We start from the raw sequence: 27,312 nt of genomic DNA, 5'->3' as shown, positions 1-27,312 counted from the left end.
GCACCATAATTCCTACTGGTGGAGTAGGTGGTCAATTCATGGATGGTCATGAGGTGGAGCCCACCAACTCCTTTCCCCTTACTCTCCACCACTTTTACCTATAATTCCAAGGACAAATGTGGAGAACACATATTCTCACAATTTTAACACAGACATAAATTTAACTTCCAGAATTAGCTCTCTTCAGAGGCTAACATTACCTCAGTTGGAATAAACTTAGCAAACTCTGAATTCACACTGCAAGGCAACACTCACAAAAATAAGGGGTCTAACAATTCATAGAGTACATTAAAAGGAATTAAAATTTGAAATTTTTTATCTAGAAGAGACGTCAGGATGTAGATCATCTAAACCAGCCTACAAATATAGAGTTGGTACCAATTCAATCTTTTTGACACAACTGACAGAAAAAAAGAAGAACCTTTTTGTTAGTATGTACTAATTTTTTTTTTTTTTTTTTTTTTTTTGGTGGTGGTACTAGGGTTCCTGGAAGCCCTTCTACCTCTGGGCTATACTCCCAGACCTATTTTATATTTTTTTATTTGGAAACAGGGTCTCTTAAGCCAGCAAGGTTGGCTCCGAACCAGCACGATCCTCCTGTGTCCACCTCCCAAGCGCGGGGATTACAAGCGTGCACCACCACGCCCAGCCTAATTTTTTTTTTTAAATAATAGTCATAGCCAGTCAATAGTTGCATACTCCTGCGATCCCAATACTTGGGAGGCTGAGACAGGAGGATCACAGGTTCAAGGAAAGCCTCAGCAACCTAGCAAGACTCTGCTTCAAAACAAAACAAAACAAAAAATTAAAAATAGAGCTGGGGGTGTAGCTTATAGTTAGAAAGCCCCTGGGTTCAATCTCCAGTAAAACAAACACACACATACACACACACACACAATCATCCATTCTTCCTAAAGAATGGCAATGCCAAGTCATCTACTTCTGCTATCCCTAAGATAGGAAGGTTTAATAAAAAGCATTTGCTAATTTTATGTCACAGAAAAGAAAACTAAACTTGCCTTTAAAACTGGCTCACAACTGGCCCAACACCTATTTCGAGTGAAGGAAGTGCCAAGAGCCAGGTCAGTAAAGATTTAGCAGCAAAAATATACTGAAGAAGAAATAACCATGGAAACCACCACTCCCTCACAGCCACCATTCAAACACTTCAGAGGTACATGGTATTTTAGGAACCCACAGTCAGCCTAATTCATGCAGAAAGATTCCATAGAAGGAACATGTACATTACTATTGTATTGACTAGAACACCTAGTATTTATATAAATATGCACTGAAAGCCATTTTTATTCATTATCATGATAAATTTTAGTAGTTTTTTTGTTTGTTTTGTTTTGTTTTTTAATGTGACATCTATTTCCAGGAACAAAATCTCATTGCATGTGGCTGGGCAAATAGAAAACAGACTAATTTATAGAGGCCCATAAAACAGTGATTGCTTACTATCAACTGGGTCATAAGTTAAATGTTATAGTAACACCATCTAAAGCTGTGCATGGGCCAGGCGTGGTGGCGCACACTAGTAATTCCCGCGCTTGGGAGGCGGAGACAGGAGGATCACTCAGGTTCAAAGCCAGCCTTGCTGACTTCAGAGACCCTATTTCCAAATTTAAAAATAGGCCTGGGAGTAAACCCCAAGGTAGAAGGGTTTCCAGGAGCCCCAGTACCACCAAAAATAAAATAAATAAACCTATACATGCCTTCAGAAAAAAAAATCCATGAAACATCTTATTGAGAAGCTTTTTTTCAATGTAAATTAAGATCCAGGCATGATGGCATATGCCTGTAACTCCAGTACCTGGGAGGCAGAGACTCCCAAGGATTGCAGGTTCACAGGTTCAAGGCCAGACTCAGCAAGTAGGAAATTCTCATCAATCTATAAAAAATAAAATTTGGCTGGGGGTGTAGTTCAAAGGTAGAGCGTCTCTAGGTTCAATCCCCAGTGCCACAAAAAAAAATGTAAATTAAGAATGAAAGAGAAGTTGTTTTGTCTACTGCTGCTGAGGAATTAATATCCGTGTATATTTCTCTAGAGGCTTTGTTTAGACTCAGTGCTATAGAGAGCAAAAAAACCTACAATGGAAAAAAAAGAAGCTTTCAGCTGATCATGAATAGTCTGCAGAAGGTCACAGCAATCTGCATACCTCTTCTGTATGGATACATTTACAATCTAGCAGTAGCAGTAGCGCCTGTTTATAATTTCCATTACTCAAGATAGGAAAATAGTAAGTTCAAGATCAGCCTGGGCAATCTGGCAAGGCTCTTTCTCAAAATAAGATTTTCTGGAAAGGAGAGGTAACTCAGTGATACAGCATTTGCCTAGCATGTGCACGGCCCCAGGTACAATCCCCAAGACCATACTCAAAATATTGTCCAAGTCAGCCTGTAGACAGGGCCAAGTGCAACACTGGTTCTTTCAGAAACCGATCTGATTCATATCCACCAGTAACCTTGTACACAGTCCTAACCTGCTGTTACATATTCTAAATGGTCTGCTAGTGCTATCCTACTTAATCAAAAAGAAGCATCAGTCATTATCTCTAAATTTCTAAATTCTCCTTCCTCTTTCTGATTAGTTTTTTTTTTTTTTTTTTTTTTTTTTGGTACTGGGGATTGAACTCAGGGGCATTCTAACTCTGAGCTACACCTCCAACCCTATTTTATTTTTTTGTTTTGAAACAAAGGCTAAGTTGCAGAGGTCCTCACTCAGTAGCTGAGGCTGGCTATGAATCTGCTATCCTCCTGTGTCAGTCTCCCAAGTACTGGGATTATAAGTGCGCACCATCACGCCCGGCTGATTTAGTACTCCTTTTCCAGTTTCAACCCATAAATATTGCCAAAGTTCAGTACTCCTTTTCCAGTTTCAACCCATAAATATTGCCAAAGTTCCTTCCTTTCCCATCAACCCACCAGCAAGGTATCAAACTTTTATACTTCTTAAAATCTTTGGAATCTCTGCTTCTAAAGTTTTTCCAAAGCACTAGTTCTCAAATTCTCTTCCTCCAAAATGTGGGCCTGCCCTGTACTGCTGTCTCCCAATAGTCTTCTAATGTCTTTCCTTTATTCTCACCTTTCCTCTCCTCATAATACCTGAATGACACAGATACCTGGGCCAAACACTCACATCCACAGCCATGACGATGCTTATCAGAGAGTCAACTCCCTCTTTATAGCTAACTAATTTCTTTACTATCTCTTATCCACTGAGCATCTGTTACAAACCAAGCACCTAGACAATATCCTTTCTGGGGAGATTGGGGAAAAAAACACAAAGATAAATAAGAAAGAGCTTTGTATGACTTTTGTACTTAAAAGTTAATTTTATACAAAATAGCAACTCTCATTATCTGTGTAATCCAGTTTACTCCAGTTCAACCCTTGACTGTTTTGAGCCCATCCTTACAAATACTCATCCTAATTTAGGGGATGAATTTCAGGATATCTATGTGAGCAGACAGATATTCTTTTGTTGTTTGTTTGTGGTACTAGGGATAGAAACTAGGGTCATTCTACCTCTAAGCTATACTTCCAGCCTTACTCCATTTTTACTTTGAAACAGGGTCTCCCTAGGTTGACAAGAGTTACTACTTGCCTAACATGTCTTCGAACCTATGATCCTCCTGTCTCAACCTCTCAAGTACTGGGATTACAAGCCTGTGCTACCATGCCCGGCTCAGATATTCTCTACAAAGAAAAACGTTCTATCAGAAAAGCAATTTGGACTCAGAATTTGTCAGATCATCGAAAAGAACAGATAAAGATGAGAAATCTTAAAAACTAATGTACCTGGTTTGGTGGCACATGCCTAAAATTACAGCTAATGGAAAAGCTAGGGCAGGAGGATGGTGAGTTAGTAGACAACTTCGTAAGACCCTATCTCAAAATAAAATTTAAAGGGCTACAGATTTAGTTGAGTGGTAGAGTACTTGCCTACCATGCTTTAGGCCTGAGGGGTCCATCCATAGTATTACATCAAAAAAACAAACAAACAAACTGATGTATATTTAACAGGTCTACATTAATATAAGACACCCAGAAGTATATTCACTCACTGATCTTTGCTACCAAGCCAAGGCATTTTTGTTGAGTTTATATTTGCAGATTAATTACTGGCATTGTTTTTCTTACATAATTCATTAGCTATGATAGCCAGTTTGGCCTTTTTTATTTTTATTTTCATTTTATCATTATTATTATTATTATTTATTATTTTTGGTGGTACTGGGGTTCCTTGGAAGCCCTTCTACCCCTGGGCTACACTCCCAGACCTATTTTATACTTCTTTATTTGGAAACAGGGTCTGGCTTCAAACCAGTGCGATCCTCCTGTCTCTGCCTCCCACGGGGATTACAAGCGTGCACCACCACGCCCGGCCAGTTTGGCCTTTTTTTTTTTTTTTTTTTTTTTTTGGTGGTACTGGGGGTGGAACCCAGAGGCTTTCTACCTCCGGGCTATACTCCCAGACCTTTTTTTATACTTTATTTGGAAACAGGGTCTCACTAAGTTGATGAAAGCCTCACTAAGTAGCTGAGGCTGGCTTCGAACCTGCACGATCCTCCTGTCTCCGCCTCCCAAGCGCGGGGATTACAAGCGTGCGCCACCACGCCCGGCTGAGTTTGGCCTTTTTTAAACTGAAGCAAAAACTTAAAGACATTGAAAATCACTGGAGTAGCACATCATTTTAGCTATGTGTTCAAACAGCTTCAGTCATCCATATCACACTCCTCTAACTTAACAGCAAAATGTTTAAGTGACATCTTTATCAGATCTTTCCAAAGAATTCAATTCACATTTTCACAGGAAAAATATCTTTCTTTTCACATTCATGTGTCATCAATTTACATAATACTGAAGGTAATAAACACTTAGAAAGACAAATAAATTTGGTACCAACAGGTTCGGGGGTATATATAACCAGCTCCTGAGTGGCTTCCAGCTCAGGTGAGAGGAGTAGGAAGGACATTGAACAGAACCATCTGTGGGTCACAATCATTCATCAGGTACTAGTCAGTGCATCCAACCCAGCAAAGGGAAGAAGGTTCACCCAGCAAGATGGGTAGAAAGAAACTGGTAGGACTAGAATTATGGCTCACTGGGAGAGTGCTTGCTTAGTATGCATGAGGGGGTTAGATCCTCAGCATGAAACGGAAGGAGGGAGGGAGGAAGGAAATTAATAGATGCTTCTAGGATAAATGGTTAATGGTTGCTAAAAAAGATGAAGAACTCATGTATTTCCTCCAATCTTTCTTTTTTGGGTGTTTTTGTTTTTTGGGGGGATTGTTTTTGGTTTTGGTGTTTGTTTTGTTTTCGTACTGGGGACGAACTCAGGGGCATTCTATCTCATTTTTTTTATTTTGAAACATGGTCTCACTAAGTTGCTGAGCCTGGCCTCGAACTTGCAATCCTCATCTCAGCCTCCCAAGTACTGGGACTACAGGTCATGTACCACCATTTCAGGCTTCTTCCCACCTTTCACAAGCACCAACATTCAGCAGGGAGGTATACAGGAGGGTGGTGACATCACCTATCCCTAACATTCTTCAGACATCTCCTACTTTAAATTTCCAACTCTTAGACGGGCGTGGTGGTGCACGCTTGTAATCCCCGCGCTTGGGAGGCTAAAACAGGAGGATTGCACGGGTTCGAAGCCAGCCTCAGCTACTTAGTGAGGCTTTCATCAACTTAGTAAGACCCTTTATTTTTTCCAAATAAAGTATAAAAAAAAGGTCTGGGAGTATAGTCCAGAGGTAGAAAGCCTCTGGGTTCCACCCCCAGTACCAATTAAAAAAAAAAAAAATTCCAACTCTTTTTTGGTTTTGTGGTCCTAGAATTGAACCCAGGGGCATTCTACCTCCAAGCTACATTCCCAGCCCTATTTTATTTTTTATTTTGAAGCAGGGTCTCACTAAGTTGCTGACAACATCATTAAGTTGCTAAACCTTTCAAGTACTGGGATTACAGGAGTGTACCACCACATCTGGTTAAATTTCCAACTCTTTTGTGTTTTCAAGGCAATACCTGCCTACATCCTCACACAAACACACACACACCCCTACTCTTCCTCCAAGCATTTTGATTTAGTTACCTCCAATATGCTTTTTCCTTGGCTTAGGATTTCCTACTTACAGCCGGACTGGGGATAGAGCTCAGTGATGACACTTGCCTGGAGAACAGGAAGCCCAACGTTCAACCTCAAGTACCACCAAAAAACAAAGGATTTCCACTTTTCTACCTATTTAATTTTATTTATCCTCAAAGCTTCCATTCAAGCCTCACTTCTTCTCTGGCTGATGAGTCTTCTCTTGATAAAAGTTGACACTCCTGCTCCGGGGCACCAGTGTCAGTTGTTGTACCTAATATAACCAGGTACTGGCTCTCCTGGGTCGGTCCTAGGTCATGCCTGTTGCCCCCACTTAAGTATTAACACAAACCCTTTCATCTCAATGTGTCTCTGTTTTCACAATAAATTATACGGTCAACTCAAGACACTGTATGATACAAAAACTAAGCAATGTTAATCATCTATACCCTTTAAAAATAGTAAACTAAGCCGGGTATGGTGGCGCACGCTTGTAATCCCCGCGCTTGGGAGGCAGAGACAGGAGGATTGCGCAGGTTCGAAGCCAGCCGCGCACGCTGGCTTAGGAGACCCTGTTTCCAAATAAAAATGCAAAAATAGGTCTGGGAGTGTAGCCCGGAGGTAGAAGGGCTTCCAGGAACCCCAGTACCACCAAAAAAAAAAAAATAGTAAACTAATTTCTCAAATATTTGCAATTATTATTAAAGCTCCCCCATTTTATTCTTGAGTTGACAGTTTAAACAATACATTATGTATCTCAACCTATGAATACACCTATTTCATAGCACCTATCACACCATCCTGCAAATGTTTTCTTTGCTATCTACTTCCCAAGACTGTAAATTCTTGAGGAATAAGGTTTTCTCTTTCTTTATTTATTATGTTAAGAACTGACCCCAGGGCTTTGTCCACACTAGGCAAGTTGCTCCACCACTGAATTAGTTAGAGCCTTAGTTCTTTTTCATCTTGAGGCAGAGTCTCAGTAAGTTTCCCAGGTTGGCCTTGAAATTGCTATCCCCCTGCCTAAGCCTCCTGAGCAGCTGAGATGACAAAATGAGCGATTCACATGTGGCTTGTCTTATGTATTTTGTTTGTGTTTGTATATATGGTACTGGGGATTTAATCCAGGGACATTCTACCAGAGGTCTGCATTCCCAGCCCTATTTTATTTTTTATTTTGAAACAGGGCCTAAGTTGCTGAGAACATTGCTAACTTGCTGCAGTTGGCTTTGAACCTGTGATCTTCCCATCTCAGCCTCCCAAGTACTGGGATTACAGGTGTACATCACCACGCCCAGCTGCCTCATGTATCTTAATATCCATACAACAGAGCGTGAAGCTCAACACATTTTAAACATATTCAATAATATCTTTTGGCTGCTACCAATCAATTCAGATGTTGACACTTATCGAAATAGCTGTAGCAAAAGAAGTTATTTATAAACTCCTGAATAACAGGTATTTATCAGCCTTGACTAATGCCTATATTATAATTACATGGAATTTTAAAATCAGTTATCTCGAAATGAAAAATATCAGCAGTAATAAAATATCTGACATACTAGTTCAATTCATTCAAATAACATGATAAACGTTCATAGTAACTCATGTATCTTTCTAAAAGGTGCTTTTATTATAAACCTCTTCCAAATGGAAAAACAATAACTTCATAGTAGTAGTACTACATAAAGAAGAGAGTATCATGGTCCTGAAAATACCATGGATACTCTTCAATCTCAGTGTCTATATTACTTTGTGAAGAATACATTTTAAAGTATATCTTCAAAAATGTACATAAACACAAAGTTATTGTACATTTAAAGCAAAAATGTAGAAAACAGTTTAGCCATTCTTTTTCTTAGAGTGCAATTAAAGCTATTTTTGCCTGGGGAAAATCTGTTTATATATAAATAAATGTGCATGAATAAGCAAAGCCACTTCATATTTCAGCTTAATAACAACTGTCAAGACATCTTCCAGATAATGTAATTCATGGAGGAAACATACTGGCAAAAAATATGATTTCACAACCTTGTATTATTTGTTTCCATGCAGTTTATTATAGCTAGCTACAAATTACCAAGAAAAAAAATGGGGAACTATTTTCTGGATAAACAAAAATCATACTCGGCAAGAGCTTGATGAGGGTATGAAACAGCCCACTACCTAAATATTTACAAAATGATAAAAGCTCTGGAATTAAAACCAAGCACATTTCTAAAATCAATATTATGTCAGTGGGGTATGGAAATGACCCAAAATAATAAGTTCTATCTAATCCCTTTAAAGAACAAAAGAAACCCCATTATAGTAAACAGACCAGGAGATGAAAGAAGGAAAAAGAATCTAAATGGGAAGAAATAATTCAATTACCTTCTTTAATTTCAATTATTTTCACAGTAAGAATATAGATATAACTCACATACTCAAGTTACCAAAGTTGTGGCGAGTCACTGCAATTTCTAAATAGCTTTACAACTTTCTGATGGAACCTCTCACAACTAATTACAAGCTTGGGTGATCACTCAAAGCAAAAATAAAGTTAGGGCAAAGTGAATATCCTCCCCCTTCTACCCTCAAAGCCCTATCTCACAAAACCACACTGTAATGACTATTCCTTGTTACTTATGAACTGTCATCACCCTGCAGGCAACTGATGGAGACTTCCAAATGAAAGAGAAGCACAACAGCTACAGCCAACCAGAGCAGTGGCCAGAAAAGATGACAATCTGTAATGGAATTACTCAGCTTGCATTCATCATAGCTAACTGGAAGGATTTCATCTACAAGTCAATCATATAAGCATTATACATCTACCAATACCATTGCCATCATCCCAGTTTAGACCTTCGGGAGAAATAGGAAGGGAAAGGAGCACAGGTGACAGACAGTGAAGGTTATTAGCATGGCTGTACGCCTACTATGTGACAGTCCTGGAGACACAACCACAAAACAAAGTTCCTACTCTGAAAGTTCAAACAAACTTGCTTATGACAATCTAAGTTGGCAGGATTTGAATCCAGGTCTGTCTGATCCCAAACCATGTGATCTTCCACTACAAGACACTTCCCCAGGACGGGGAACCCTCAAGAGGTTAAGAATAAGAGGGTCAGCAGAAGCAATTTCCCACTAATTTGTGTGGGAGAAATAAGTTTTCTATCTGAAACAGCTTCCTACAAAATGGAACCAAATAAGAAAACTGGACAGTTCATGTATGTGTCCATTTGGCAGAGTCACAGTGTCCAGGTACTTGGACAAAGGTAATTCTCTATTTTTCTGTGGTTGTATGGGTTGCTTGTTTGTTTGTTTTATGTTTTGCTTTGGTACTAAAGGGGGAACCCAGGGGCATTTTCCTTCTAGTTTCACCCCAGCTCTATTTTATTTTATTTTTAAACAGGGTCGCGCTGGTTTGCTGAGAGCCACTATGTTGCTGAGGCTGTCCTAGAACCTGCAATCCTCCTGTCTCAGGCTCCCAAGTACTGGGATTGGATTACAGAGATGCTCTCCGCTGGGGTTATGTTAAGTGAGATTAACATTTAAATTGGTAGACCTCAGCCAATCCGTTGAAAGTCTTGAATAGAACAATTCTGACTTTCCCCAATCAAAAAGGAATTCTCCAGAAAAATAATTTTGCACTTGGCTACGACATTGGCTCTTCCCAGGGTCTCTGGCCTTTCCAACTCACCCTGCAGATTGTTTGCTTGCCAGCCTCTATAATTACGTGAGCAGGCTAATTCCTTAAAATAAATCTCTCCCTGTATACACACACACACCATTGGTTCTGTTTCTCTGGGGAATTCTGACTAACCCAGTAACTAAACATTAAATATGGAATATGGAAAAAAGACACATTCGGAAATATTCATATCAATATTGTCCCTTTACTTTCACCTTTTTCCAGCAAGAAGGGCAAACTCTGATGGTTCTAGTGGATCATCTCTAACCAGTTTTCTCTTTCGAAGATGAAGGGTAAGAATTTCATAAAGGGCATGAAGAGGCGAGTAACTAAAATTCCTCTGGTCATTTCATCTGCACACGGGCCAATCGCCTGAGAGTTCCCCGGTTCCTTAAAGGTATTACTCAGAGAATTCATTATTCAGATGAAGGAACAGCAATATAAAAATTCCACAAGCATCATGATCTCCAGTGAAAAAGATAAGTCTCATCTCAAACTTGGTGAGATGCACAATTAGCTAAGAAATATTTCCCTATCTCAAATCACCGTTTTTTAAAAATGTGGTACTAGAGATTGAACCCAGGACATTTTATCTCCAAGCTGTACCCCCAGAAGCCTTTTTTATCTTTTTATTTTTTGCGGGGGGAGTACTGGGGATTGAACTCAAGGGCATTCTATCTCCAACCTACACTCTCAGCTCTATTTTTATTATTTATTTTGAAATAGTCTTACTAAGTTGTGGAGAGCCAAAGTATGTAGCTGAGACTGGCTAAGAACCTGTGATCTTCCTGTCTCAGCCTCCAAGTACTGGGATTACAAGTGTTGGCCGCCAAGCTCGGCTTGTACCTTGTTTTGCAAAAGGGCCTTGCTAGGTTTCTGAGTTTAATTATGTTACTGAGGCTGTCCTGGAGCCTGCAACCCTTCTTTCTGAGCCTCTCAAGTACTAGAATTAGGAATATGCACCAATCATGCCTCAAATCCCTTAGGAGTACAAATTATATAAATATTCAAAATCACAACCAGTAAAATTATTTTTTCTTAAACTACTGTTGGCTTTTTCCAACATAAAAATTTTATAGAAAGGAGAGAAAATCTTAAATGTTCTGCTAATGGCATGTCTTTTCTCTTGCATAATCCTTCTAAGTATACAATCTTAAGTATCACTCCTAGCAATTAAATATTCAATAAAATACCAAAAGAATTTACAAGTCATACTACAGTAAGGTTTAAGCATATCTAATGAAAAGTTGTAATGCAATATTGGATTATATAGAAAAGGATATTTAATTAGGATATCAGAACTTATAAAATGCCAGAAATACTTAAAAACCTAAGGTTAAAGTTTTCTGATCTATTTAGACCAGGATACTTTAAACTTCTAATTTCAGAATTCTGTTACCTCCCAAAAATGTGTTTCTCATCATTTATATACTATAACAGTATCTACCAAAATCTCTCAAATGTGAAACTATCCAATCCATGAGAGGAACTGACCCTTTGTCTCAAACTAAAAAATACTATATACTACTATATGGTGCAATCCTAAATCAAATGAATCTCTTTTCAGCTAATACTTTTGTTAACAGGAACAACAGGAAACTACACACTGGCTGGTGTTTGGAACAGGAAACATTTTCAAAAGGACTCTGAGAAGGCCCAGGACTCAAAATCCTGTTTTTAACTGAGAACATGCATGTTTTTTCATAGGATTCTATGCAAGCACGATACTGAGGTTGAAATCTCCATGCTCTCAACTTCAAAAATGGAAGCCTATGGAGGCTCAATAATCTAACAGATCAAACACAGAAGCTCACATGGGAAAAGATGGTTAGGCTTTCCTTTTTTTTTTTTTTTTTTTTGGTGGTACTGGGGATGGAGCCCTTCTACCTCCGGACTACACTCTCAGACCTATTTTATATTCATTCTTATTTGGAAACAGGGTCTCTTATGCCAGCAAAGCTGGCTTCAAAACTGCGTGATCCTCCTGTCTCCTCCTCCCAAGCACGGGGATTACAAGCGTGTGCCACCACGCCCCATAGGCTTTCTTTAAACAAATGTTCGTGGTAAAAAGCACAATTACCCATTAAAACAAATGGTAAAAGGCTTCTCTTCAAATTCAATATATATGGTTTTCAAAGGTATATTTTAAGTAGCACATTAGGATACCGGATAGCCAAACTCAATGAAAATAATGTCTATGCGAATGTCATAATCATAATTTAAAATAAATTAGAAGGTCTTTTCTATTATTACACTTAGAAGCTTAGCCACAGATGAAGGACTGATTTTACAGTGGGTTAAAAAAAAAACTGCCAGGCGTGGTATCCATGCTTGTAATACCAGCATTTGGGAGGCTGAGACAGGAGGATCCCGGTTGGTGGCCAGCTTCAGTCACTTAATGAGGCCCTTTGCAACTCAGTGAGACCCTGTTTCAAAATAAAGAATAAAAAATAGGGCTAAGGGTATAGTTCAGAGGTAGAATACCCCTGGGTTCCACCCTCAGTACCACAAAAAATAAAATAAAATAAATGCACTAAATAAATTCAACCGTCAAAACTGTGCCCATAAACTAACACTTTCATCAGTGTTACATAAATTTATGCTTTTCAAACACATTTTTTTTCTGTAACATGTCCTCCAACAGATATCATATTAGAGGTTAACTATTCAGATTTTGGCTGCGTAAAATAAGTTTTTGTCAACTTCCTTAAGTTGCAAATGTTGAGCGCTCCTGTTGCATCTCCCTACTATCATTTTAATTCAAATAAAGAAGTAACATATTCATAGAAAATTTATTAACTCTAAAAAAGTATAATTTTTAAAATCATCCTTATTCTCTCCAACTAGAAAATGTAAGAGTTAACATTTCAAATCTTTGTTGTAGGGGAGAATACACATATGTCAAAAATAAAAGTGAAAGCCAGGCGTGGTGGCACATGCTTGTAATCCCAGCATTTGGGAGGCTATGACCGGAGGATCGCGGTTCGCAGACAGCCTCAGCTACTTAGTGAGGCCCTCTGCAACTCAGTGACACCCTGTTTCAAAATAAAGAATAAAAACAAAAATAAAAATAAATAAAAATAAAAGTGAGCCGGGCATGGGAGCACACATTTGTAATCCCCGCACTTGGGAGGCTGAGACAGGAGGATCACACAGGTTCGAAGCCAGCCTCCACTGGCTCAAGAGACCCTGTTTCCAAATAAAAAATATAAAATAGGTCTGAAAGTGTAGCCTGGAGGTAGAAGGCCCCTGGGTTCCATCCCCAGTGCCACAAAAAAGTAATAATAAATAAATAAATAAATAAATAAATAAATGTGAGATATAAATGCACATTATATATTTATCCAGCCTGTTTATTGTGAAGTTCTTTTTATCTTGAAATAATCTTAGAAAACAGGAGTTACACAGCTTTTTCCTATTACACTTTATGCATCCATCATAATGAATTTGACCATTCCCCTAATATTAGATATGAGTTGCTTTAACTTTCTACTAACACAAATAACATTTTGATGTAGTCCTTCCTAACAATCACCAAAAATGCAGCAAACAAAATTCAGAACTCCTATCAGAAAGGGTCTACAGCAGGCTGGGATTACTGAGTGGTAGTATGCTTGCCTAGCATGAGTGAAGCCCAGGGTTCAGTCCCTAGCACTGCAGAAACAGCTGACTGGTAAACAGAGGAAATTCTTCAGCCTCACCAATAAACCAACGTAATATGTAGAAATAAAGAGGGTCATTTTTGCCCACCAAACAAAAAAGAAGTGCTGTTGCAAGGACTTTTCCAATACAAGACTAATTTTACACTAATACCATCCTTCTAAATAGTAATTCAGTCAGTATTCTTCAAGGGCTTTAAAATATTTTAGCTAATAACTATTTTTAGAAATCAATTCTAAATAATAATAGAAAATTATAAATGCTGTGCAAAAAATTATATATAGGGTTAATTCCATGTGTATATGTGTGTGCGTGTGTGTTACTATGGATTGAACCCAGGGCCTCCATTTCCTATTTTGATACAGGGTCTCATTAGTCGCTCTGGTTTCTAACCTATGATCCTTCTGTCTCAGCCTCTCATGGGATTAAAGGCATACAGCACCTTGCCGATATTCCCTTTCAACATTCAAAGCTGGCAAACACATGTCTACTGTTATTGATTGAGCATGTACTCCAAAAGTTAAAGTCTTTGAAACTTTAGTTTCCAATGTGGTGGTGTTGGCAGGTGAGGTCTTTCAGAGGTGGGGTTGTTGAGAAAAGTCTGAGCAGGATCTTGTTCGCCTTGTTGACCCTTACCAGTCACTACATGTCCCAACCTACCCCAGTTTTTCAAGTGGTTATGGAAAATGATTTGGAAGATTCACATTATCAGTACAAAACTCATTATCTGCCTTAAGAATGAGAAAAGGAGACTGCCAGCAGTTTCATGTAAAACCACTTACCATCATCCATAAATATATGGAGAATAATTTTAATCCACGAACACTTCTTTAATCCCAATGAAACATTAAATAAGCAAAGAACAAAACTCTCCTCCTAGAATATAAAGTTTCCAAGTATCATTATACTCTGGCTACATCATTGTCTTCTTTTTAAGGATAGGTATGTGAGAAAGAGATAGCATGCTAGGCTGAAAACTGAGGAATTGTGCAAAGAAATTATCAATATTTCAATCATGTTGAACTGTGCTATGAAGCTATTTCCAGAACAAAAGTGAGCGAAGCAATTAGTATGTCAGCAACTATATTACAAAACATTTCTTTCTTTATTCTTAAGTTCCTTAGCAGGGTGTTTGAATATACAGTTCAACCCATACTTTCAAAAGTCAAGCTGCTCTAAAACTCCACTCCATAAAAATGTACTCCCTTGGATTTAGTATTTTAACCATTATAAAGTTTTTAGTAAAATCTAAAGCATAAATGACATTCGCAAGAACCATTTAATATTTCTACATCTCAATATGTCAACAAAAGATATCCAAAATTTTTCCTTTGAAATAAAAGCACAAATATTTCTGATTATGGTACAGTACAAATATGTTCAAGATACTAACAGGTTATAACATAGTAAGCTGAGAATAAATCTAGTGATAAATTACAAGTAAGATAGTCTCAATTACAAGAAACCCAAAACCTTGAGAGGCCGATGTGTCTAAGTTCACAGACTATCAAGTAACTCTCAATGCTACTTTCCCAGATTGAAGTTTATTCATAACCAATTCCAATCAATATAAAAGAACAGCAAAATCCGCACAGAGAGCAGTAGGACAGATCATTAGACAAGAACAAGGATTCCTTCTTCCTAGAAAAGACCAAATTAAAGGTAAAACTCAATACTGGCATAATTTGTGCCTTGAAAGAAATCCTACGCTTCATCAGTAGCACTTCTGAGCTACATTAACAGAAATGTGCTAATAGAAGCATCCCAAGCAAGAGAGTTGCTCCTCTCATCCTCTTTGCTACATAAACCTACACTGCCTCAATGACAAATCTCCTCCTTTCTCAAATCCTTCAGTCTCCTCAGCTTCATGTCTTCTTTTTGTCTCTGAAATTACACAAGAAGGTAGACAACATGTGTTGCTCCCACATCTTGCCACTTAACTTTTACATCAGGTCACCACTGAGAAACCGTTTTTGTCCTTGACCACAAGACTTCCCTATAGTCTACCAGCCTCATGGTATCTTAAGTTAACATATGCCAAGCCATCTTCATTGTGTGCCCTACATTCCTTTTACATAACATGATTCTGATTCCATTTTCATGAAATGTCTAGATGAAGCAAATCTACTGAGACAGGAAGGAGATTACTGTTTGCCAGAGGATGGAAGAATTAAGAAGGACTACTAACAGGTGTAAGGTTTCTCTCCAGGGTGATGAAAATGTTCTAGAATTAGATAACAGTGACAGTCACACAACACTGCGAACACACTAAAAACCAATGAACTGCACATTTTTAAATGGGGAGTTTGTATGCTATTTTAATTTTGCTAACTCAACTTCAACACACACACACACACACACACACACACACACACACACAAGCATGCTCTTTCTTCTAGCTTTCCATTTGCCTTCCAAAGTAATAAACTGCTCATAAGTGGAATTATTCAAGCAAAAGCTGAAAGATCATCTGTCAGCAATACGCTACTGAAGGGCTCCCAGAAGTGACCGGGAAAGTACATTAGATTACCTTAAGTCTGTTTCATCTCTGAATTTCTGTGTCACCAAAATGAAGAGATGAGAACCAGGAGACAATTTAAAAAGTGACCAGAAAGAAAACTAAAGAATGACTTGAAAAATTTTTTTTTCCTTTTCAAAATGAGAACTCAAGAATATAAGCAATTGAAAGCAATAGAACAGAAATAAAATAGGCCCCAAATGGAAGAACATAGAAAATAAGGAATATCAGGCAGATTAAATAACAGCACAAAAACTAATGAATTATGTTGAGTTTAATTTGTTTTGTTTATACCAAATTTAGCCTACATCAATTGTATTTCCCAACAAACTCATTTTTTCCCTTTTTTTTCTTTTTAAGTAGTAATGAAGTTTTGTTTTGTTTTTTTAAAAAAAAAAAAAACAACCTAATGCAAATAAAATTTAAATCAAATTACTCCTGATGGGCATGTAATTGGGGTAACAAGGTAAATAATGTATGAGCATTATAATAGTCATTTTCTCCCAAATTTGGCATCTTATCATTAAAGCCTATAAACTCGACAACTAGTAACATTTGTGAGAAAATTTAGAGGGATAACAAAATGCTTATGATGTGAAAAAGCAAGAAACTTCAAATCTTAGCTGGGCATGCTGGCACATGCCTATAAATCACAGCTACTCAAGAGGCTGAGGGAGGAGGATTATAAGTTTGAGGCCAGCCTAGGGGGGCAGCTTAATGAGATCCTGTCAAGATAAAAAATAAAATAAAAAGGGCTGGAGATGTAGCTAGGTGATAGAGTATCCCTGGGTTCAATCCCCAACAGCACAAATAAAAGAAACTTAAATGGAGTGAACATCTGAAATAATTTGCCATAGAAAAGAACCCCTTTTTAAAGCAAATAATAGATGTTCAGTAAAAACATTTTTTTAAAAAGAGTAAACTATATAACTTTGAATTTGGAAGAGGAACTCAATATATCTCCATTAGTTGATTTATGCAATTCATTAAAATATCTGACATATTTCATTTACCTCATTATAAACCGCAGGTTATAAAACATCAAAATATTAAAGGAAATTCAATTTAAATGTTATCCCATCCAAGTTATCCAAACAAAAGCAAGTTAAATAGATTAACAATATTGATTTAGATGTCCAAGAGAATGAAATAAATGGAATTTCTGAGTCAATCAAGAACTGCTTCCTCCTGTTCTTTTATAATTAAAAGCTACAGGAGAAGCCGGGCGTGGTGGCGCACGCTTGTAATCCCAGCATTCGGGAGGCTGAGACCTGGAGGATCCCGGTTCGCAGACAGCCTCAGCTACTTAGTGAGGCCCTCTGCAACTCAGTGAGACCTGGTTTCAAAATAAAGAATAAAAAATAGGGCAGGGGGTGTAGCTCGGAGGTCAAATGCCCCTGGGTTCCATCCCCAGACCCGCAAAAAAAAAAAAAAAAAAAAAAAAAGCTACAGGAGAGATAGGCATGGTGGCACACACTTGTAATCCCAGCATTTGGGAGGCTGAGACATGAGGATTGTGCAGGTTCGAAGCCAGCCTCAGCTACCTAGTGAGGCCCTTTGCAACTCAGTGGGACCCTGTTTCAAAATAAAAAGTAAAAAATAGGGCTGAGGGTATAGCTCAGAAATAGAATACCCGGGAATTCCATCCCCAGTACCACACACAAAAAATAAATAAATTAATTAATTAAAGCTAAAAATTAAAGCTACAGGAAAGTAGGATGTGACTATTTAATGACCCCAAACTCCTTACAAATTTAGGGATCATCATACACTTTAGAATCTAGAAATAACTCTTAGGGCATGTTACACAATTACAACTTGTTTCATTTTCAAAGAACATTAGTCCATTAGGTGTGATGGTCCACGCTTGTAATTCCAGTACTCAGAAGGATGAAACAGGAGGAATGTTATTCATGGACATCCTCAGGTACTTAGTAAGGCCCTTTGCAACTCAGTGATACCCTGTTTCAAAAAATCAGGCTAGGGTGGGGGGGTGTAGCTCAGAGGTAGAATGTCCCTGGGTCCCATCCCCAGTACTGAAAGAAAAAGAAAAAAGAATATTAGTCCACACAACCTGCTGCTGGAAAGCAGATTTATTAAACATTTTATGACAGCCCTTTTCAAAAGCCAGAAGATTGTGCTTCACACTCTTAGTCTAAAGATAGGTCTGTTGACCAGCAGTAGAAGTACCCCTAAGCTTATGAGAAATGGAGACTCTCAAGTCCCGCTCCAGAACTACTGTTGCATGAGCTTGCTGTATTACTTAAGGATATTAAATTCTGTCATAGAGGTCAAGAAATCAAGTAAGGATTAGAGGTGTAGCTCAGTGGCAAAGCCCAAGGTCCTAGGTTCAACTCCCAGCCCTAGAAAAAAGAAAGTAAATGCAATGAATGAAGCTAATAAGGAACAATCATAAACAATGGTGAGTAAGCCGGGTGTGGTGATGCACACTTGTAATCCCAGCACTTGGGAGGCTGAGATAGAAGGATCACAGGTTCAAGACCAGCCTCAGCAACTTAGTGAGACCCTGCTTCAAAATAGTAAATAAAATAGGACTGAGAATATAGCTCAGAGGTAGAATCCCCTGAGTTCAGTCCCCAGTAACACACACACACACACACACACACTGAATAAGTCAATAACTTATAAGAAAGGAAATACCATAGGCTTCATTAAATATAAATAATGAAAATGCAAGCTGAAGAAATGAATGCAGAATTCAGAAGATGCATTAAAATAGATACATTTGCAACCCATATGATACTACAAAAGTAAAATAGAAAATATGATTTTAAGAAAGAGATTTGCCGGGCGTGATGGCACACGCTTGTAATCCCCGCACTTGGGAGGCAGAGACAGGAGGATCGCGCAGGTTCAAAGCCAGCCGCGCGCGCTGGCGTAGGAGACCCTGTTTCCAAATAAAAAATATAAAAATAGGTCTTGGAGTGTAGCCCAGAGGTAGAAGGGCTTCCAGGAACCCCAGTACCACCAAAAAAAACAAAGAAAGAAAGAAAGAAAGAAAGAAAGAAAGAAAGAAAGAAAGAAAGAAAGAAAGAGAAGAGGTTTACTGCCGGGCATGGTGGCGCACGCTTGTAATCCCCCGCGCTTGGAAGGCTGAGATAGGAGGATCACGCAGGCTCGAAGCCAGCCTCCGCTGGCTTAAGAGACCCTGTTTCCAAAAAATATATATATATAAAATAGGTCTGGGAATGTATCCCGGAGATAGAAGGCCCCTGGGTTCCATCCCCAGTACCACCACCAAACAAACAAACAAACAAAAAAGTAGAGGTTTACTAATATATTGAAATGGATGGGGAGACTAAGTTATCACTCTGACATCTCTGACTGATGTCAAGTCCATATCAAGTCACCCACTAAGGAGACTCATCCTATACTGAAACCACACATGCTCCACCCAAGAAAGGCAAATACAGTCTTGGAGCTCTCAGCAGGCAAACTGGCAAAGCTGCAGTTCACCTAGATGTACTTGTCCCCTATCTCTTCAACAGAGCACGTGTGCACCATTGGCCCAGGGCATCATTAGTCTGTGGAGTGCATCACTGGCCCAGGTCTCAGCTGTGGTCCTCAGAACCACACCATCAAGGTGGAAAGCTGACCTGAAAAACAACAGAAGGGAGGAGTGCTGTACCCAAGAGGCAGCAGCCAAATACCTTCAACGTTGCACCTTTTCTTTAGTGTGTTAACTAACTCTTGCTTTCAGATTTGTGCTTTAAATTGATTTTATAAAGGATTTTGGCGTTTGAGCATTTTCATTTGGTTGCAGAATACTTCTATTCTGTAACCCCTTGCGGGTGGCTGGTACTGTACTTGGGGCCAACCCTTGCACCAAAGGAATTTCCCACATAACACCTACTGAAACAGAATTTGCATTTTAACAAGATCCCCAAGTGACTCACATGCATATTAATGTTTAAGAAGGCCCTGACAAAACTGTTAGAAAGAGAAGCCTCCACAAAGACAAAAACTGGATTATGATGTGAGACTATAATGCACTAATAAAAGCACATTTAAAAAAAAAAAAAAGTTGGATCTCAGAAGAACTATGCTCCTATTATCATCCTAAACATGTTCCCAGGACAAGACACAGGGCCCCCAAAGTAGAAAATAATACAAATAGATTCATTTTCAACAATATCATCTCAGGTCAAATTTGAAGGAGCACTGCTAGGTCTACTGGTCCTTCTTTAGACTCCAGCTCTGGAAACCTCCACATAGTCTGAAAAAACAGGATGCATGTGACATTAACTCTGCAATCTTCTCCTTGATGGGAGTTAAGAAAATCTCCTTTTTCTGATAACGCAATATTTCAAGAATGTCAATCCAAAGGATATTAAAGTTACCAATAACGCAGAAAGAACTGTGACTTCCTTAACGAGGTCACAGTGGCCTCAGAAAGGTCACCCAACGCAGAGCTGAGCAGACCCTGAGGAGCCCGCTCTGGGCTGCACACCTCCTACCTAGCAGCTGCTGCAGGTGGGACAGCTCCACCAGCATCCATCACCCTCACATCCTTCCTGACACATGCTAGGGGCTCCATCCGCGTTCAAAAATAATGGCAAATGTCACTGTCTGGCCTTGATTTATCTAAGATGCAGTTACTTTCATTCTACGCCTTGGCTCTGAAAAATTTCAGAACACAAAAGTATAATTCCACATGTCAAATTAACATTCTCTCATCCAAATACTGAAAGCAAGTTTTATAATTTCTGCAATTAATCCCACTGTACTATTCCATGACTTTATGAAACCTATCAATGTATCCAATAAGAGACAATTGTGTCCAGAAAAAATAGGGAACTTGTACTAACTACTGCCCAGCAAAACAATTTAACCATTTGTATGTCATTAACAAGTACAAAGAACATTCGACATAGAAAAGATCAGCTATTATTTTGTTATTTTTCTAGGTTCAGATTTAAGACATCTTAGAAGGTATTATCTACTCAAAACATTCAGGAAATAACTGAATTGGACGCTGAGGACAGTATCACACACAAAGATGGTAAACAAAACTGTAACAAAACACTGAAGATGTTGGAAGTATTTCCCCTAACAACATATAAAATAAGACTATTTCAGGAAAAAGAATAAAAAACTTTCAAAAATAATTTCTATAAAGAATATGTTCCCTAAGGCTTCTGAAAGAGATGTGTTTAAATTCCAAAAGAAAAGCTGTGGGCTGAAAACCATAACTTTCCCTTTCTTAACTAAAGCTTTATGAAAAGAATAAGGAAACACAAATATGGAACTATTGAACTCCATTCCAAATAATCTATCAAATTCCTTTCACTCTATGCATTTAGTATGGCCAAATACTATTAAAGGACACAGAGGACTTTGGACATTTTGGCCTAGTTTTGTGTACTGTATCATATGTATTTTAAATACAATGTGCTTAAAAACTGACCTTGTAAGTACACGGAGGAAAGGGCTAACCTTATAGATTTTTGTGTCTTCTGCAGCTAGCAGGGTGAGAGAACACATATGACATGATAAGCCTCCCATAAATACTTGCTGGATTTAATGAAGTATTACCACTCTTTGAGGCAAAAAGTCTTAATTGGGAGAACAACCAAAGGCCACTGCCACCCCCACTACCAATGGAAGGCAGTTCTCAAAACCTCCAAGTGACTCCACTTGCACGTTAAGCAGTGGGACCAACAAGAAAGAGTCATTGTCTCATTCATCACAAAAGGGCTCATAATGACTCTTCTGTTTGCAAACTTAATCCACTCCAACTAGTTCTGTTAACTGCCCAGTAAAACGCAACACATTATGTTTGCTTCAGAAGCTTTATCTAAGTTCTCCATGAAATGTCTTAAACTTAAATGTATGCCATCTGTTTTCATTCTTTGCAATGTGAAATCCAGTTTTTAAACATAAAAATCAGGTGGCAAAATGCTTACTGTCAAAGCAATGATAGCAAAAATCATTCGAATCTCCATATCTGAACAGACATATTTCGGCGACTCCTTTAAAATTCATTAAACCTACCACTGCGCAGTTATATTTTGTGCAAAAGAGGACCCAAACACAGGGCTGATGTCTGCCTGGGGCGGGTGGCTACTGATCTACTCAGTAAGTGTTCATAAACTGCTACTCTCCTGTTAAAAAGTTAGCTGCTGGGTTTAACAAACTCCTGGGAGAGTTCATTTCAGTTATACCTGCTTTGCTGGATGTGAAATGATTTAATCCTGTTGCTTTCTCTGTAGGGGGCAGAAAGATGATGCTCAAAGGGAACATCAATGGTGAAATTTGGGAGCTCACTACAGAGGCTTGAGGGAAGGGCACCTTTTTAAAGCAGTGCCCAGAAATGGCAATGTGAGTGGGGCCAGGGAAAGAGAGGGAACAGCACCTGAAGGTGGGGAAGTACCTGACCTAGCTTACTTTCAAGACAGAGTCATGTCTCTAGTTTCTTTCAAACAGTTTAACTTGACATGGCCCTTTCTAAATCTGGAATTTCTGCCTTCTACTAGTAAAGTGAATATTTGCCTGCTAACACCTACAAATCATATCACAGAGCATCACTTGATTGCAAAAGAGTATTTCATAACTAAGGCAATATCAGACTTCTCTGTGGATATTTACACATAAATCATGTATCTTATAGCTCTATACTGGAAGTTCATAAGATGGAGAATCGCAACAGACAGGGGCTTCAGATCTGGAGGAGAAAATTTACAAAGATATGAGGGAAAATTCCAAATCTATCATATAGACACACTATAGAAACCGGAAGCCCCTAGAAAGGGGTTTCAAGCTACACATTTGCCCCCATAGCCCCTTGGATTCCCCAAGGAGAATATGCCAGAACCCAAGGACTGAGCTGGTGAGCAGGCACCCTGCAAAAGCACTCCAGGGGACTCTTGACACTTCACCAACCAGCTCCTGCCTTATGGCCATTACCCACTAATAACGTTATAACGTTCCACCACCCTCCGCTGATGCACTCTGCTCTCCTCCTATACCAAATGTTAATAAGTGGAGTCATTAGAATAGAGCATCTGAATTCAACTGGCACATACTCCATTTTTAAGAGGCAACAGTAAATCCACAAATGGCAAATCCATTTTATTCCCTTTCTTTCTCAAAGATTCATTTTAAAGCAACATAACAGATTCTGAACTCCAAGCTGTTTACAGTTATCACTTTTCAATCAGAGTATTTAAGTCAGCTAATATGTTTCCACAAATCAAATTTTCACTACTATGTAGCAACGAAGAGAAAAAAAGTTCCAACAACATTCTTCACAAGCCACTAACACTTAAGTAAGGAATAACTCAGATATTTTTAAGCAAGTAAATACAGGGAATTGTTTCAAGATTACCATAACTCACCCAATGTACCTCATACCTCATATCTGATGATGTGTAGATTCAGAAGGTTATTATTTTTAGGTAACTTAAGAAACACCTGTTCAAGTAGTTGCATTTCAGACTAACACTCCTGGTTTTCAAGGTTCCTACTATTCATACTCCAGTCTAATGGAATGTATTTCACAATCCCCAAAGTTCTTCAATTTCACTACTCACTAGTGATTTACAGCATATTAGGAAACAGGACTGATACCTCTCCAACTCCAAACTTTTAAAATCACCTGACAGAAGTTGCATATAGCCAATATTCTTGAATTCCCCACAAAATCTTCTAATAGTTGTCAAATCTTTTCTGCACACAGTCAGGCCCCAATACTAAATGCAAACTCGGAAAATAAACTGAGAAAACATACTCACCTTAATTGGAGCACTACTAAACTTAATTTTCCTATTTGCTGGGATTTCTTCTTCTTCGGGCAAGCCAACGATTTCCGAGTATTCCATATCAGGCTGATAGTAATTATTCTCATCACTATCTTCCTCCTCATCCTGCTCCGTGCCTGTTTCTCCCCAGTCGGAATTATACCGGGATCTCACCCTATACACATTATAGTCACTCTGCATGTATATATGGGAACTCTCAAAATGACTTGAGTCTTCAGGCCCCTCTTTTCCACAACTGGATACAGAAGCATCAGGGGAGGTGAGGTCCCCAGCTGCCAGCCCCTTCCTCTGTTGCTTTGCTTCTTCACTCCCAACCAAACTGCCTTCAGCATCTCCTAAAGGTTGGTTCTGTGGTGAAAGGATATTAGACTTCGGCATGGTCTTGTTCTCAGCACAGGCTTCCTCAGGAAGGTCTCTGTCAGTTCTGCCCGGAGTCTCCTGGTTGGATGTGGAGTCCTCGGCTTCCTGGCTCTGCTGTATCTCTTCACTAGGCAACGAAGCTAAAGAGGTACTTTTCGGAGACACTTCTGGTACTGGAGATGCATTACCCTTCTGAGCATCCTCTGTCTCAACACCTTGCTTGTTCGGAGGAGACCAAGAATTTGAATCCTTCAGGTGGCCAAATGTGTCAAGATTCGTAACAGTGACAGCTGGTAAATTCAGGGGATAATGCCCAGTCACTGAGTATTCACTGTTTTCAGCCTTCTCAGAAATGATGGCACTGGGGGACTCAGTGTTCTCAAATACTGCACTCAGTTGACTCACAGTTGGGGAGACAGCCTCCGTCCGGGAGCTGAGGCTGTCCAAGGAATCAGTGCTGCCTCTGTTGGACTTGGACCCACCCCACTCGTCTGGTGGCTCGCTCCCCCCAGCTTTCTCTTTCTTTGGGGAATGGCGGTTGTTCTGCCCTGAGTCATGCACACTTCTCTCAAACATCTTTCGAGTCTCTGTGAACTTGGAATATGAAGGGCCATCACACATGGTATCAAACCGACTAATTCGTTCTGAAACAGAGGACTCCAACTTGACCACCGAGCCATCTGTCTTCTCCAGAAATTCTTTGGGCCTCATTCTCCTGGGAGGGGAGGAAGGTCTACCTTTGCCCCTTGTTTTGGCCACGACCGGGGCATTCTCATTGGGCTCCATACCCATCTGCATAAACAGGTTTTTAATTCTGTTGACATTGGAGCCATATTTCCTCCCCCTGCTCTGCTGGGCGCCCTCACCTTCTTTTGTTTTTTGTTCCCCATCTGACTTGGGTTTGTCAAAGGTACTTTTCAGGGCCTGGAACTCAGTTCTGTATGCGTTCCTGTGAGGCGAGGCGCTTCTCAGAGTGGTGCGTTCACCTGCAGACTCCGCTTTCAACATGTTTACTTCAAGGGTAAAAAGCCAATGCTCATAATGATCAAGGGGGGAAAAATACCTTTCTTCTCTAATCACCAGTATCTGGTCAAGGAAAGGGCCTCTCAAGTGGCATGGTCTGCCAGGGATCCTCCCAACAGGTGTATGAGGGAATTATTCACAGTCAAGTGTTAACAACAAAATGGCTTTTTCAAAGCAAGACTACAGGTTCATCTGTAACAGAAAAGAACGGATTTCTGAATTCATGCACTCTCTTGAATTTATGTTAGTTAAGTCAACTAATACACAATTTATTGTCCAAGTTGCTGAAGTCACATGTCAAAACAGAAGAAAGTACTTATTGAAAGAGTCAAGAAATTAAAAGATATCATACCTCCTGGTTGGTCTGGTCACAAAAAATGTTTTCAAACGTAATTTGGAGATTCCTACCCAAATCTTTCTATCTCTCACGCCAGTGTGTGTGCACACACAAATACACACACACACACACACACACACACACACACACACGCTCATAAGTACATTTCAGAAATACTTTAGCCCAAGTTTTGGTTGCTTTTGTGAATAATCTAAAAAGAAACAGGCAATCCATGGACTCATCGAACTGTCCAGAAAAGTCAACTTCATTTGGAATTCCCCCAAATAAAATATTGTTCAGGTACAACTTTTTCTAAGTACAATGTTTACAAACTCCAAAACACACCTACAGGATGGTGGGGAGGGCTTATTTCATTCTCTGAGGTCCAATATTGTCATCTACAGCATGCCTGAAGCAACTGTGGTGTAATTTCAGAGGAAAACAAGCAGAAAAAAAAAGTTCTAGAATGCCAGTAAGTTTCACTCTAAGTTCAGTTATACCCACTATCTGGACGTTCCTAATAGTGGGTATATAATAACGGAGTGGCGTGTGGACAAGTAATAAATGCCTGAGAGTGTGGCAATCAGAAAGCATCGATACCATGACACCCCTTTTCACAGCCCTGATTTGTTCATTCCTTCTTGCCCCCAACTTATGACCAGCTCAAAACCTAGGCAAGGCACCCTTGTGGGTCTGCAGCCCACAGCTGGATTTTACATCAATATGCTACCAATCAAACACTCGGGTTCTGCTCAAGAGCAGACAACCGCGTTTTAAAGATTTCTCATTTTGCTTTTTCGTTGTTGTTGTTGTTGTTGTTGTTGTTGTTGTTGTTGTTTTGTTTTAATATTAGACTGAACCACATCCCCCTCACGCACAGCCAGCTGAGGAAGCACACACTTTCACTTAAACCCTCTCCAAACTCGTTTCCTGGCCCAGCATGCAAGCATGGCCCATGCAGACAAACAAGAAAGGCTTCGGAGTGTGGTGCCTGTTTTTTTGGCTTTTTTTTTTTTTTTTTTTTGGCTTTTTTTTTTTTTTTTCCCTGCAAAAAGCATCGACCAGATCTCCTTTTACCCTGACATTTTTTTTTTTTTTTTAAAGCCACAAACACCCTCCCCTCCCCTCTCGGGCGCCCCACTCCCTCCCCCGCCGACGCGGGCCGCCGGGGCGGGGGCGGGGGCGCCGGGGCCGCAGGGGATTCAAAAACCTGCCCTCACCAAAGACAAACATAAATAACACCAACTTGAGAGGCCGCGGGTCCCGGCCGGGTTGGGCGCAGAGCTCGGCCGGGCCGAGGTCGCAGGCGGGCGCCGAGCAGCACCTCCAGTCCTGACACCTGGGCTGCGGCTCCCGGCGGATCCCAGTGTGGCGGGGAGAGACGAGCTCCCTGCCACATTTAAAGGAAAAAAAAAAAAAGAAAATTATAGGGTAATGATAATAAATCCCTTTGTTTTTTTTTTTTTTTCCTCCCAATGTGCCGGGAAACAATAGACGACTCTGAGATGCCTGTGCGCTGCCTCCGCCGCCCGGCGCTGCGCCCACCCCGCCCGCAGCCTTTGTGCCGCCGCCCCCCCCCCCCGCCCGCAGCCCACCGCCCGGGCCGGGGGCTGCCCGCGCCCACGTGGCCTCCCGGGTAACAGGTGCCTCACCTCGGCCGCCGGGACTAACGCCAGGGCCGCGGAGAGAGGGAGCCCGGCAGCGAAATCCCCGGAGAGGGAGCGAGAGGGAGCCTCTGGCGGCCGGCGAAGGGCGAGGAGCGCCGGCCCCGGGCGAGGCCGCCCCACCCCCGGCCGTGGGCGAGGGGCCGCGGCCCTTCCCCGGCCAGGCCCGGGGGCTCCGGCCCCTGCCCGCTGCCCC

At 40.1% G+C, this 27,312-nt stretch overlaps 1 protein-coding gene across 7 annotated transcripts in view; it reads right to left on the bottom strand.

The window, feature by feature from the left end:
- The window catches only part of PPP1R9A (protein phosphatase 1 regulatory subunit 9A), a gene marked incomplete at both ends in the record, with an annotated part of 289,674 nt that extends 264,574 nt beyond the window's left edge, over positions 1-25,100 (bottom strand). For all 7 annotated transcript variants that reach the window (XM_080701326.1, XM_080701327.1, XM_080701328.1 and 4 more), the window contains one exon: positions 23,706-25,100. In XM_080701326.1, the coding sequence (XP_080557452.1) occupies positions 23,706-25,100 (1,395 nt within the window). The remainder of the gene's footprint in view (positions 1-23,705) is intronic.
- Between the last annotated feature and the right edge of the window lie 2,212 nt (positions 25,101-27,312).

This window comes from Muscardinus avellanarius (genome assembly GCF_963383645.1).
Source record: "Muscardinus avellanarius genome assembly, chromosome: 9".
In the NCBI taxonomy this organism is placed as follows: Eukaryota; Metazoa; Chordata; class Mammalia; order Rodentia; family Gliridae; genus Muscardinus; species Muscardinus avellanarius.
Note: the sequence above shows the minus strand (reverse complement) of the source record. Positions and strands in the feature narration are given on the sequence as shown.